Source organism: Adiantum capillus-veneris, chromosome 1 (assembly GCF_014529385.1).
Source record: "Adiantum capillus-veneris isolate H3 chromosome 1, ASM1452938v2, whole genome shotgun sequence".
Taxonomy (NCBI): Eukaryota; Viridiplantae; Streptophyta; class Polypodiopsida; order Polypodiales; family Pteridaceae; genus Adiantum; species Adiantum capillus-veneris.
The window spans coordinates 25,093,391-25,108,048 of record NC_140931.1 but is presented as its reverse complement, the minus strand read 5'-3'; the positions used below and the strand labels follow the sequence as shown (position 1 = coordinate 25,108,048).

Genomic DNA, 14,658 nt, shown 5'->3' with positions numbered 1-14,658 from the left:
AGAGCGTCAAGTTGTTTTCGAGGTCGTGGTGGCTGATCTCTCGAGTGGGTCTTTAGCCCATACTTTGTATGCCAGTAGAAGGGTGAGCCCCTTAAGCTCCGAACCCTTGTTATCTTGTATTGTGAGCCGTGTTGGTCTCGTCGAGTTGAGGACATACCCTCGCTCACATATCCTTGTTTTGGAGTGGTTTCTAGTGTATCTGCCACTATAGACCCGGACATCATACGTGACATCATACGGGTAGGATTTAGTGGGAAATTCTGTGTGGGAAATGGCAAGTAAGCCCGATACATCTCTTGAACGACAAAACATGGAAGCAATCTCCCCTGCAAAGGATCTTGCAAAGGACACTTAACCCGTCAATGTCTCACCCGTTTGCAAGTCACGAGCAAAGGCAACATTCATGCTCACGAACAAGCCGATGGCGCACATGGAGAGGGAAATGAAGGAGTGGAAAACAGAGATGGAAGGATGGTGGAAGGAGAAGGCCAACGTCCTTCAGATGGTCTTCAATGAAGGCGCACAATGGAAGAAGGAGAAAGAGCAGAAATACAGACACTCAAAGAAGCAGTCTCAGCCCTCAAACAGGAGAACCCCAACGCCGAGATACGGACAGAAGTCTCAGCCCTTAAACAGGAGCTTGCTGATAGAGTAAGCATTGGACTAGAGAAAGGCGAATTTCAACCCTCGATAATAGATGAAATCAAGGAAACCAAGGAACAGGTAAGGATGATCACAGAGGAAGAGAGACTGAGTGTGGCAAAGACATCTTCATGGGCGGAGATGATAACAAGGACACAGAGAAAGGCGGACGAGGCCGAAAAATGGATTGAGGTCGCCAAGAAAGGGAAAGGTCAAGAAACTCCTTGTACACCGACGCTTATCAACATGACCCTCGAAGAGGAACAAAAAAGGTGGATGCGAGCACTGCATGTGAGAGTGATCGGTCTCAAGGACATAAACAATGTGGAGAAAGAGGTCACAAGCCTTACATCCATGATGGGGATGGAGAAGCCTTTGCACACAAAGGCTTGGAGGGTAGGTAAGAAAAGTGATGGCACGGGAGAGTCTTCAAAGGAGAGAGCTCTCATACTACGCTTCCCCTCGTTGGAAGAGAAGAAGGAATTCTTGAGGAAGAGCCTACTCTCAAAAAGACAGGTATTTTCCTCGGTGATGACCTGACTCTCTCACAGCTCGCACATATGAGAGAGGTAATGCCAGAGATTACAGCGGCAAGGGAGAAGGGAAAGATAGCCTTCTACAGAGATGGACGGGTGGTGATTTTAGAGCGGCGCACTGCATGACGGTGCGAGACCAATGGGACCACACTGAAGATGGCTACCTGGAATTGTAATGGGTCTATGAGGTTGGACATGGGTGCATTTGAGGACAGTTTCAAAGACAAGGATATTGTATTCTTCTCAGAGACTCATCAGGCCCCTGGACAGGTGATGCCACATATGGTGGGATGCAGATGGGAGACAGCTCACAGGACAAATGCGAGATCTGAGCATAGGAGTAGAGGTTCAGGAGGAGTAGCAATGCTATTCAGAGAGGGACTACAACCATTACTACATATTGTACGAAGAGATGATCATGTTAGATATATGTGGGTGAGACTGAGAGCTGACACACGTCGATTCCTATATATTACCATATGTTACTTTCCTCCCAGTACATCAGTGTATGCTGCATCCAGAGGACAGTCGCCTTTCTCTATACTAGATGATGACATATGGGAGTTTTCTAGGGATGGTGATATCATTCTCCTAGGGGACTTCAATGCCCGAACGGGCAACTCGCAGACAGTCTTCTACGACGCTTCAGATGAGATGCTTAGAGAGCTGGATGTGGGTGAGTTGGGACTTGACAGATGCTCAGATGACAGAGAGTAGACGGAGTATGAAAGATACCTCAAGGAAATGACAATTACACATGGATTAGCCATACTTAATGGTTTACAGTGATTTCCTGGAGCAGCCGGTTTCACATGCTTTCCACACAGACATGGGGCCAGTATAGTGGATTATGTTATGACACAACCGAGCTTTGTCCCCTGCATTCAAGATTTCGCAGTGGGAGCCAAGCCAGTGGGCATAGCAGTAGATCATGCTCTCTTGACATTGTCCGTTAAATTTCAGTATAGTACAACCCAGACATTAAGAGGTACGTCACACACCCGCTACCAGAGACTGATTTCGTTTATACAGAGGAGATATGGGACCGTCTATTGGAAGGCACAGCTGACACAAATGGTACACGCCTCTCAGTGGAGGAGTGCACCACTCTACTGACTGAGACACTGCATGGGGATGCATCAGTGGCATACCCACACACTCAGTCGGGCAAGAGACGACATTCTGGGAGCATGCCCCAGAATAGTTGGTATGATGAGGAGTGTAGAGAGATGAGAGCCCAGTATAACCGGCCCGTACAACGTAGAGGACGGTACTATTTCAATTACCTGTTAACTTTACACAAAGCACTGAGAAGGGAAGAGAACACAGTTGCGTCCAGCGACTAGAAGGTCACTGCGCACACGAGACCAACACCCTGTAGGCCCCAAAGACTGGCGCCCCTTTCGGTATTTCTTTATTCAAATTAAGGTAGACGATCCGACCACTTAGCACAAGCTTTCACAAAGCTGTCCAAACCTGGCAAGGGCTGAAAACGCAGGTTTTCGACCGGATTTCGATAGCATAACGGCGCAAAAACCCTTGTAGGTCAAAAACACCTGTCTAGGACGGATTCCCTCGATATCTGGAAGCTTTCTGGTGAGCTGTCACAGAAATTCAGCGGGCTGTAATTCTCTGTTTTTCACTGCCGGGAGCCCAAAAGCCTGTACACGCATCCCAAGGCTCTCACGAGGCTCCCCCGATGTTCCCTTGCAGTTTAGGTGCGAAACCCTAAACCTGCAGAAAAACACAGCAGGCTGTAATTCCCTGTTTCGGATCGTTTTTAGCGGAGCGAACACACCTACGCGTGTCCCAAGGGCTCCCGCACGCAATGGGACAGTTCCCTTGTGAATTGGACGAGTTTTCACGCGAGAAAACTCTCCAAACTCGCAATCTTTCGTGATGGAACTGTGCGTACCTGTGGGGGATTAGCAATTAGCTAATCCGGTTCCTGTTCAGAAGGCTCTTGCCTTGGCAAACGCGCATAAACCCCCAGAACTGTACATAGGTCAAATGAGAAGCCCACTAGTGGGGCATAACATACTGTACGTAGGGGAGAAAGAGAGCAGTATGTAGCGTGCGGGGCATCACTCCCATCACCATACTGTGCATAGAGGGCAAGGTAAGCATTCCATAGCTTCTGTACCTGCTACAATCCACCTGAGGCTGAAAATGGCGCCCCCTTTGTTGATATGCAGCTCGTTTTTGCCTCCCAGAGTGGCAGAATCGCTCACAGGCTGACACGTCGCCCAGTTTCCGAGTTTGGGCTTTCCCTGCTAAAAATATCTCAACTGGTGCGTTAGTTGACTTGGCAGCAGAACAATAAAATGTTCCCCTTGTCATTCCAGAGCTAATGATGCGAACACATTTTCCGGTCAAAAATAGCAGTTCCCTAAATTTTAGGAGATGCTTCCATGGCGTCCCTATCGGTCTCCTGACCATCATTGAAGACTACCATTTGACCAACATCTACAATGTGGGTTAATTTACTGGCCCCTTTCAACTTATAAAGTTGCAGTGACTTGACGAGTGGCCCAAATTCCAGTTTGGCGCACACGAGCTTCCATACTCATCAGAATTCAGTGCTAATTGGCCCGGGCAGTCCCTGTCTGATCGACCTAGATCCCCGATGTGAGAAACCCATTTGGCTGCAGTCGTTTCACACTAGCCATGCAATGTCCACTTGCACCTTTTCAAGGGTTTTGGGACAAACAAGTAAAAATAAAATAAATATATCTAATACTTATTTACGGAAGGCAACAGGAAAAATACACCTCCTGGTGACACCGAGCTTTAGAGGGATCTTCTTTTAGGAGTCATCACTTACAGACAGTCTTGGATTGCTTTCCAACGCCTTGTGCGACGGAAGAAGCGAGCTTACCTAGCTTAGATGGAGCGAGACTTATATCAGATGTTCTTGAGTAGGGACTCTGGAGAGGCATGGTGACTATTCCATGAGCACTCAAATCCCCCAGTGATTACTTCACCTGATGTGTGGGGCCAATATGCGACATCATTATATACGGTTCCTAGAGAAGAACCCCTTCCAGACCCTACCAAGCCTTGCCCAGCTACGAGCACTTTCTTTACATTTGAAATGGTACAAAGGGCCATCGACAGGATGAGGACCAGGAAGGCATATGATCATGACGGTCTAGTAGCAGAGCACTTTATTAATGCCAGGGATATGCTGATGGAGGTTCTTGCAGTGTTGTTCAATCATGCCATGTGTGAGGGGTTACCTGAGACTTGGAACATAGTAAGTCCACATACAAGAAATATGGAGAAAATCCTAAAAGATATACAATCAGATCATGGGGAACAAACCACATGATACATCTAGGGATAAAAATACTCTAATCGATTAAAGTGATGAAATGTATCTATCTGGATCATAGTTACAAGGAATGGCCATTTTCAGGCCTCCGTTCCTAGTTCCCATTCCAATCTCCCGTATCGCAAGTGAGTATCCATAACAAGGAATGGCGTTGTTCCCCGTTCCGATTTCCCGTTCCAGGTAACTATGATCTAGATTGTGATGAAGCCTAATTCTTGATATCCAATGCTTTGTCAGTCCCAAGCGGTCACTTTTTGAAACGTGTATCATATCACGTGACTTAACGCCAGAGGATCATTAATACGCAAAATGTATACTCTTATGCGTACATTAAAGGGGAGTGGGGGTTATTTAAATAGGCCCACAATGTAAATATAACGCGTATATTCATGTATTATTAATAATTTCTTGAACGCACGTGATATAGGGAGCTATTTTCCCATAAAACACACCACATTTTGTAGCGCAACTCCGCTGCAAAAACTGAGCCCAAAAGCTACAGCATCTTAAAATGTCAAAGCTCTCTATAACTGTGCCCAAAAAAGCAGCCCCATGTCCGTATGGCCTTGCCACATTGTCCCGTAAAACACACCACGTTTTTACCGTGCAATTCCACTGCACATTATGGGCAGCCGAACTCAAACTTGGAACCTCTGATCCCATGCAACCAATGCTCTCCTCAGTCCGATAGGTATGATCATGCCACGTCATCACTTTGTGACAGATGGACTTCTCGGACCCAGTCGAGGTATCAGTACCTAACTAAATTCATGATTCAAACTGACACCATACACATCACAAGAATGCATGATACCATATGAGCATTCAATTTAAATGTCTTTGATGTGTGTGTGTTATATTCTTTTCTTTTACTTTCGGTTTTTCCCTCTTTTTCACTCAATACACGCGATTGAGTACAATTGCTTAGATTTAAGAGAGCAGTACATGATGTTTGTAGGGCTAGGGTTTTTGTGTCTGGACCGGAGACGCAACAAATCATTGCATATGGGCGGATTGGCATTTCAGTAACCCTAAATTTTACTTTTTTCACACTCTAGAACAGTTCTTTCTCCCTAGAAACTGTTAGATAATTCCACATGAAGCTGAGGTACTGCAGCTTTCTGTTTCTAACAGCCGGGGACTGTTTCTTCGCCTTCCAAAATTCTCTCTTTAGAATCTGCTGTTTTTGTAACTACAATCTGATGTTATCAAGTTATAAAACCCAAAAACAGGAAATAAAGAACAAAAAATTTTAACATAATTATAAATGATACAAAGAAAAAAGGTTAGATCATTCCATATGAAGCTTAAGTACTTCAAAGCGTGCCAGATAAACACGCAGAAAAGAACTCTACCACAGAGGACTGCCCACTGAGTGCACGCTTCATGGTTGGAGGTGGTGATTCCTTTGGTACTGCAACTGTGACATCATAGACAGCTGGTACAAACTCTCGAAGGTTAGAAACTGCAGCTACAAAGCCCTGCAAACACAGCAGACCATTTGAAAGTACATTAGCTGATTGCAAGCAGAGTCAGCTAAAGAATCCAGATTCAAGAAAAGCTTTGTGCAAATTGGTGTCCTTTTCCTAAACGACTGTGTGTGTTGTGCGTGTGTGTGTGGGGGGTGGGGCACACTGAGAAAGAGAGCTTGGACCCTTTTGCATTACATCAAATCATGTTACAAGAATATGGGAAAAACACTACAACATATACAATGGTATCAGTGGGAAACATGCCATACAAAAACATGATATAATTAGGTGTGAAGCCTCCCTCAATCTAGCAAATGTAATGTCTATGCCGACAATGCAGCTAAGTAATCCAACCTTCCCTACCATTTGACCTCAAGTATCAGACTATACCTTGTGTGCGCGTGTTTTTTGTGTTTGTGTGCAAGTGCACATGCGTCTCTCTCTCTCTCTCTCTCTCTCTCTCTCTCTCTCTCTCTCTCTCTCTCTCTCTCTCTCTCTCTCTCTCTCTCTCTCTCTCTCTCTCTCTCTCTCTCTCTCTCTCTCTCTCTCTCTCTCTCTCTCTCTCACACACACACACACACACACACACGCGCGCAAAAGTTGACAGGAGAGCTAACAAACACAAAACCTTGAGGGGTGGCGTGGTGAAATTATTGCTAATTTAGCTTCATCTGAAATAAATATGATTCTAAATGAATTATAAGTGAATTATTGTATTTATAAGGGTTTTCTCGCTTGAGATATCCGAGTACAGATATTTCTAGTGCATCATTCACAGAAATGACGGAAGCAATGTGAACGGAAATATCTTGTCAAAGGTGCACAGGAAAAGGGTGAATCGGGTGATGAACTTGTCTGCAACCACGAGCAAAACACCTCTCCGTACCACACAGCCAATAGATCTCGTATCTATCGCGATGGATCTCCTCACCGTCAAGGTCCTAGCGTGTACCGCCCACCGAACGGGCACGGGAACACATTGCACACAAAGGAACACCGAAGAGGGTGTTTTTGTGGTGTAGCAGGGAAGCGCTAGGTACAGAGAGTGAGATCGCAATGGAAAAACGCCAAGGAGAGTGAGATCGATGTGGAGAGAGAAAATGCCAGAGAGAGGAGAGTCACCGGCACAAAAAACGCTAGAGAGAGAGAGAGTGCTCCAAACGTTGGATCTCTGCACTAAATAACATGCCAAAAAGTACAGGGGTTTGGTCTGCATATCTAGGCAAACTAGACAGATGTCCAAGGATCCCAAAAAATGGCCTAAAATGCTAATAAATATGTAGAACTCACTGAAAGTGACCTGGGACACATATTTAGTAGCAAACCTGCAGGGTAACCCTAGGAACGGGTGTCCCGCCTCATGCCAGTCTACCGGGTGAGAAACACAGTGAAGTGCACCGCCATGAACATGTCTGTCTACCTCAAGTACGGCCGGCCAAAGCCACAAAACAGTCCCCCACTCCTTAATCTGATCCTGGGAGATACTAGAGCTACCATTGGACAGGAAACTGAACTATAACACCCCTTCTCAGCTCCTGGACGAGAAACGATTCCAAGGGAGATTGCATCAGAGGATAATGTCGCTTGTGGAAGAGTTTTGGTGAAGTTATCTGAAGTCGGGATATACTCTAGTCGGATAGAGCCATCCTTGGTCTTCTCACGTACAAAATGGTATTGTACCTCTTTATGCTTGGCCTGGGCATGAAACATCGGGTTCCTCGCAATGGCTATACAACTCTACTTGTCTGAGTACAAAATGGTCATTTGTTGGGGAAAGCCCATCTCCAAAAGTAACCTCCGAATCCACACAAACTCACATGTAGCACTACAAACAGCACGGTACTCTGACTCCGTGGAAGATAAGGCAACCATTGGCTGTTTCTTGTTGCTCCATGAAACTGCTCCTGAGCCAAAAGAAAAGGTATAACCTGTAGTCGACCATCGTCCATCTCGATCTCTACCCCAATCTGAATCAATCCATCCTCGTAGAATGATCTGGGAGTCTATACCTCGAGCCGCATAGTGTATGCCTAACGACTTGGTCGCCTTCAAATACCATAGGGTTTGAAGAGCCTGCTGCAAATGTGACTTGGCGAGTTTCTGCAAAAAAAAACTGAGAAGTCCCACCGTGAAACTAACAGCAAACCAGGTGTTGAGAACCCATATGAGAGAACCAACCGTTTTCAATACTTTGTAGCATTAGCTACAATGGAGAGATCAAACTGTGACAACTTTTGATTGGGATCCATGGGAGTTAAGATAGGTTTGCACGCGGTCATTCCAAATGCTTTCAACAATTCCTGGATGTATGCTTCTGAAAGAGAGAGATGCCCCCCTCTCTCTACCATACCTCCATCCAAGAAAGTGATGAAGCAAGCCAAGATCTGTCATCTCAAACTCCTTAGTCAAGGTCGCCATAGTACTGCGGATGTGCTCATCATGGCTACCTGTATTAACAAGATGATCATCGACATAGAGGATAACAAGTGTCACCTGACACAAAATGATGTTGTGGCATCCCGGAAATGGAAACTGACAAGATAAAATAGCTTTATAAGTTGTTCCCGACTTATAGGGTCCCGTTCGATGGGGCCTAGGGACTTGGACAAAAGAAAAAGAGTAAAATTGCGTGGAGCTGCTGACGAGGTAGGCTGTACGAAAATCCGTGATTTGCGCTGGCAACCTTTGGAGCGCCAGCTTTTGGACTAGATGCTTTTGAGACCTGAAGCTTTTTATGTAATGCTTTTAGAAGGTCGGGAAGGCCGGGAGCCTAAAATGTTGTAATCAGGGGCACTCTCCGTCAGTTTTTGCCTAAGAGCACTAAGCAAAGAGGACCCTCACATTTTGTACTTTGCTCAAGCATTAATATAAAAATAAATCCCGAAAGGGGTGCAAGACTTCAGTGCCAATACCTCAAGGCACGGAACTACGCAGGGTTGTGTCGTATCTATTGAAGCGTGATAAAGTTTGTGAGTAAAATTTAAGTGATTTCTCATGTGTCGTGCCAAAATTCCGACTTCGGGTGTCCAAGTCTGTTACAATGGTATTAGAGCTCAATCCATTTTCCTTCCATCGGGAAATCCAATCCCTTCTACCGCAACACACATGGACTCAGGTGACGAATCCCGCAAGAATCATACGAACCCGCACGACAACTCCGGATCGGGTGAAAGCACAAAAAATTCAAATGGACGACGACCACCTTTTGTCGATTCAAAAGAAGAGTACGGGTCCCCAGGGCCCACGGAGTATGAACAAATGGAGATGCAGCGTCAAAATGTGGTTGGTGCTTATGCCAAGCAGATGCTCCAATCTTCGAAGGATCCCCAATATGCAAAATTTTTGATGAAGCATCCCATCGATGAAATGCATACCCGGTGGCGTACAGCCATTGATTCACCTCTCAAGGCCGCTTTGAAGGAAACACTTGCTCCAAGGGTGTACACCGAAGATGAGCTTGATGATGTGGTTGAAGGACGAGCCAACCGAATCTTGCACACCAAGAAGCATTCAAAGAGACGTAGACGAGCAGCAGACTACCCTGGCTACTTGGGTCACAAGTCTTCTTTTGCAAATGCATGAGAGACAAGGAAGCGCATACCTTTTGGAGGTGTTTCCAATTCATCCTCATCCTCTTCTGACAGTTTGGATAGCTCTTCCTCGTCTAATCCAATGATGAGGACAAAAAGAGCAGGAAATGAGGAAAGACTCAGAGACACAGTAAGAACAAGAAGAAGGCAAAGAAGAGCAAATCCCACCGAAGATCTCATAAATCTTTTGACAATTCTGAAGAGGACTCATCCTCTTGTGAGAATTCACTCTTTGATGATCCGATGTTTTATTCTCAGAGGAAGCATTTTTATAGAGCCAATCAATATGACTTCCTCGAGGATAAGAGCAAGAAGACCAAAGAATTCAAGGAGGGTAGACAAGCACTAAAATTTGATACCTTTTATAGAGCCAATCAATACAACTTCCTCGAGGATAAGAGCAAGAAGACCAAAGAATTCAAGTAGGGTAGACAAGCACTAAAATTTGATACTTTTTCAGGTTTTGAGAAACTCACAAGGCCCTCGCCTTTTGAAAAGGGGTTACTCAGAGCATTACAAGATCAGGAGGGTAGCATCCTATTTGAAAGGAAATGCACAGACATGGTAGTCCACTCTTTTGTTACGAAAAGAAACACCGACAAAGTGACTGAAGTTCGGCTTTTCACTTCCTCTTGGCTCTTACGAACGTGATGTGGTCACTACTTGGAATCATCTTCAAATGAACGAGGAAGATTCTTTGGATCTTTATTGCCAGAGATTTTGGGATGCTTTTCTACGTGTCTCTTCTTTTAAAAAGATCACTTTTACGCAGCAAATCAAGCGATTTTGTTGTGGATTTCCGAAAGAGATACAAGAATACTTGTAACAGACTTGGACACCCCAAGTCGACATTCTACCACAGCACAATAGAGATTCACTTAAAAACAGTTCACAATTCACAATTAGGTCGAAACTGCCCTGGAGAGTTCCGTGCCCAAGGTTATAGGCCCCAAAGACTGGCGCCCCTTTCGGTATTTCTTTTTGTATTAATCTTTTTGCAAAGTACAAGGGAGTGGGCAGGTGCTCACTCTCAGACTCTGCGTCCAGATGCTCTGAGAAGTGAGGCCTTGCCGACTTATTTAAAGGTACAAGGGTTGCTGAAAGCAGAGCCCCAAAAACTTAACTCAAAAGCAATTCCCAAAAGCAATTGAACTCGAAAGCAAGAATCCCTAAAGCAACTTGGTCAAAACTGCCAAAAAAACAACAGCGCAATTCACGGAAATCCGTACGGCCTGCCACGTCAGCATGGCAGCGTGATCTGCAGGAATCCGTATTGTTGTGCCACGCCAACAGTCAGCGTGAAATCCGGAACCTCCATACGTGGCTGCCACGTCAGCACTGTGTGTGCGGGAGGGCGTCCGGGCAGGTGCCATGTCATCAGTTTGTGACATACCCCCCTCTTGAAAGAATTGTAATCACCCTCGATTACGCCTGCAAAGCAGATAGGCCATAAGCCATTTCAATAGACACTGACTCTACGCACTGGCGCACTAGACAAGCAGAAAGCTAGTACTTGCACATAGACGACAGTAACTACACATTCATTCACATGACATTAAGTCAAATCCTAATTCATTCTCCAGCAACGTATTTAGCAATTGCATCTAAGTCCACTCTGGACCTCATGGATGCCAATCTACTAATCCAAGTTGCGATCATGTCTATAGAGATTGTCAAGACAGAAACGCTGCAGTCATTTCGTCTTTGTACTCAAACTAAAAACATAGAAGAGCACAAATCATTCAAGTTCATCATCAATTGGAAATTTCCCTTATCATAAAGTCATTCAACAGAATACGGTCAACACATTAGTATCCTTGAAACACAAAGGGGATGATCAGTGACTTTATTCATCGGAGGCAATTCGTGACAAAGGAGCGGAGTGACTCCCCTCTTGTGCAATCCCTCTGCACCGGATTCAACCTTGCTGATTCATGGGATCAATCGAAGTAGACAAAGCTAAATCGAATGCTTCAAGGCAAAGTCCTACAATCTGAGGAGTATCTACTAGGTCTCCCTCCTCCATCCATTTCGCATCCAATGCGGGGTAGTTCTAGAATTTAACCAAGAACCGCCGAATCACTTTACCTTTCACTTTCCTTTCCTTGTGTGCCAGGATCTGTTCAGGAACGAGTATCTCCTCGCTCTCTTGGACCTTGAGTTGCTCATCTGGCTCCCCGTCAACTAGCAACTCACCTTTGAAAGGTTTCAAGAGACTCACATGAAAAGCATTGTGCATCTTCCAAGTATCTGGCAACTTCAGTCTAAAGGAGATGTCATTTATCTTTTCTTTAACTTGGCAAGGGCCATAATATCGCATGAACGTAAGAGCACCCAATCGTCTTCCTTTAAAATCAAGTCACGTCGATGTCGATCAGCTGCCTTCTTATGGCGTTCTTGAGACTTCGCTAGAGCCTCGCAGACCTTGGCAAAAGCAGTGTCCAAGTCTCTGGTATACTGGTCCGCTTCGAAAATCTTGTCTTTAGTGCCATGAAAAGGTAGCACCTTCAATAATCTCAAATGGCGCCTTCTCCGTCAAAGAGTGAAGCGTGTTGTTGTAGGCGAATCCCACCACGGACATACTTTTTCCCACCGAGTCTTCTGATCCGATATGTAGGACTTCAACAAGTCCAAGACAATGGAATTGGCTATCTCAGATTGCCCATCTGTGAGAGGGTGGAAAGAGGACGAGAATTGCAACCGTATGCCAATGTTCTCCCATATAGCTCGCCAAAACAAACTCGTGAATCGGGGATCTCTTAGGAGACAATTGTCTCGGGTATGCCATGTAGTAGAAAAATCTGAGAAACAAACAGTAGCGCTAAGAGATTAGGCTTGACTGTCTTCTTCACTCGAATGAAGTGAGCTTGCTTGCTAAATCTGTCGACGACAGTCCAAATGCCATCGTGCCCACTTCGAGTCTTGGGTAGATTAAAAATGAAGTCCATTGCCATGCTTTCCCATGGTCTAGTGGGAATGGGTAAAGGTTCTAGTAATCCCTGTGCCTTATGCCTTTTGGCATACTAAGCAGCTGCGAAGAAAATCTTCCACATCCTTCTTGAGTCTCGGCCAAAAGAAGTAACGTTCGACGCCCTTCATAGTGGTGTCAATGCCGCGATGACCCGTAATAGGCGGACAATGGCACTTTGTCAAAACCTTTTCCCTCAAATGATGTGCAACACACAACATTGTCTTCTTCATCAAATAGCCATCCCGTAAGCAGTAGCTTGGTACTGTCTCCCCATTCTGAATGCGGGTATACACGCCCGCAAAATCAGGATCTGTGGTGTACTGATCAATCATATCCTCGAAGCTTCTATGGTGAACCGCCGAAATAGCCGATACAAGGGGCTGTCTAGTCAAAGCATCTGCCACCAAGTTCTTATTTCCCTGTACATGGACAATCTGAAAGTGAAACTGTGACAAAATATTAGCCCACCGCATCTGCTTGTCTGATAGCTGCTTCTGTGACAAGAAGTAGTGTAAACTCTGATGGTCAGTGAAAATAATAAAATTGGCTCCGAGTAAATAGTGTCGCCACTGAGTAAGAGCATGGATAACTGCCAAAAGCTCTTTCTTATAGATCTATGCTACCAGCTTAGGGCGTGAAAACATCCAGCTTTCATAAGCAATCACGTGACCGCCTTGCATCAAAATTGTGACCGCAAGCGTCACAGTAGACCTCAAAAGGTTTCTGTTGATCTGGCAATGTTAGGACTCGGTCAATAGTCAACTTTTCTTTGGGTGTCCGAAATGTAGTCACTTCAATCGGTCCCCACGAAAAAGGAACTCCACTTTGAGTCAACACATGGAGAGACGAAGCGATCTCTGCAAACTTCCTAATGAAATGCCTATAATACGAACGTAAGCCCAGAAAGCTTCGAACTTCATGAACATTCTTCACGTCAAGCCAATCACGTATGGTTTCAATTTTGGCCGGGTCCATTTGTACTCCTGCTTATGAGACAATGTGTCCCAAAAAGTGTATCTTCGGTAAGAAGAATTCACTCTTCTTCGCATTTATTACTAGTTTGTGTTGTCGCAATGCTTGAAAGACGAGAAGAAGATGTTGTATATGGTTGTCTTCATTTTTGGAGAAAACAATGATGTCGTCGAACAAAGTTTCGACAAAAGATCTGTGCTCGCGAAAAAATTATGTCCATCATTCGATTAAATGTCGTTGGAGCATTGGTAAGCCCAAAAGGCATCACCAAGAACTTGTATAGTCCAAAGCTAGTCCCAAAGGCTGTCTTGTAGACAGCTCCTGGAGCAATGCGGATCTGATGATATCTGCTCTTCAAGTCAATCCTGCTGAAGCAAGAAGATCCCTATAGTCTGTCGAGAATATCATCAATCCTCGAATCGGGAATCTGTTCTTGATCGTAATTTTATTGAGAGCTTTGTAATCGATACACATTCTCCAAGATCCTTCTTTCTTCATTACTAACAAAACCAAAGAGCAATAAGGTGATGTGCTTGGTTGTATGAGACCCTTCTCTAACAGTTCTTTGACTTGGTTCAGGACTTCTTCGTTCTGAGCTTGGCTAACTCTGTAAGGTGGCCGGCGGTTCGATTGAGAACTTCCCGAAATCAAATCAATAGTATGATCTTCAGGCACAGGTGGAGGTTACTCGCCTTGCAGGCCTTCTGAGAAACAGTCAGTGTGTTCGTGCAAAAAATATTGTCGTTCTTTATCCAAGATAGACATATTATTCTTGTGTTCATCATTTAACTCTTTCAAGTAGATCGAGTAAACAAAAAGACTGGATTTCATTAATTTAGAAATGGTCGAAGCCGATACAAGAGGGATTGACTCGCCCTTCAATTTCAAATCAAGTACAATTTTCCTACCCTTCTCTGTAGTCAAAGTCGCTTTCTTATCCCGATAGTTCACCACGGTATTGTTCTTGTGGTACCAAGGGATTCCTAGGAGGACGTCACACCCTTCCAAAGGCATGATGAAAAAATCCTCGTGTCCTAAATACCCCTGGCCATGCAAACGCAGTTTGCCAATGACAGGTGTAATGGCAACATCCCATTCGGGTGCCGCTAGAACTGCCTCTCCAGGTGGTCCCATCCTGTCG

General features: G+C 45.0%; 1 protein-coding gene across 2 annotated transcripts in view; it reads right to left on the bottom strand.

Moving 5' to 3' along the window:
- Positions 1–14,658, bottom strand: part of LOC147464431 (1-acyl-sn-glycerol-3-phosphate acyltransferase PLS1-like) — a 145,551-nt gene that overhangs the window by 26,819 nt on the left and 104,074 nt on the right. For both annotated transcript variants that reach the window (XM_086514925.1, XM_086514934.1), the window contains exon 8: positions 5,868–5,993. In XM_086514925.1, the coding sequence (XP_086371051.1) occupies positions 5,868–5,993 (126 nt within the window). The remainder of the gene's footprint in view (positions 1–5,867; positions 5,994–14,658) is intronic.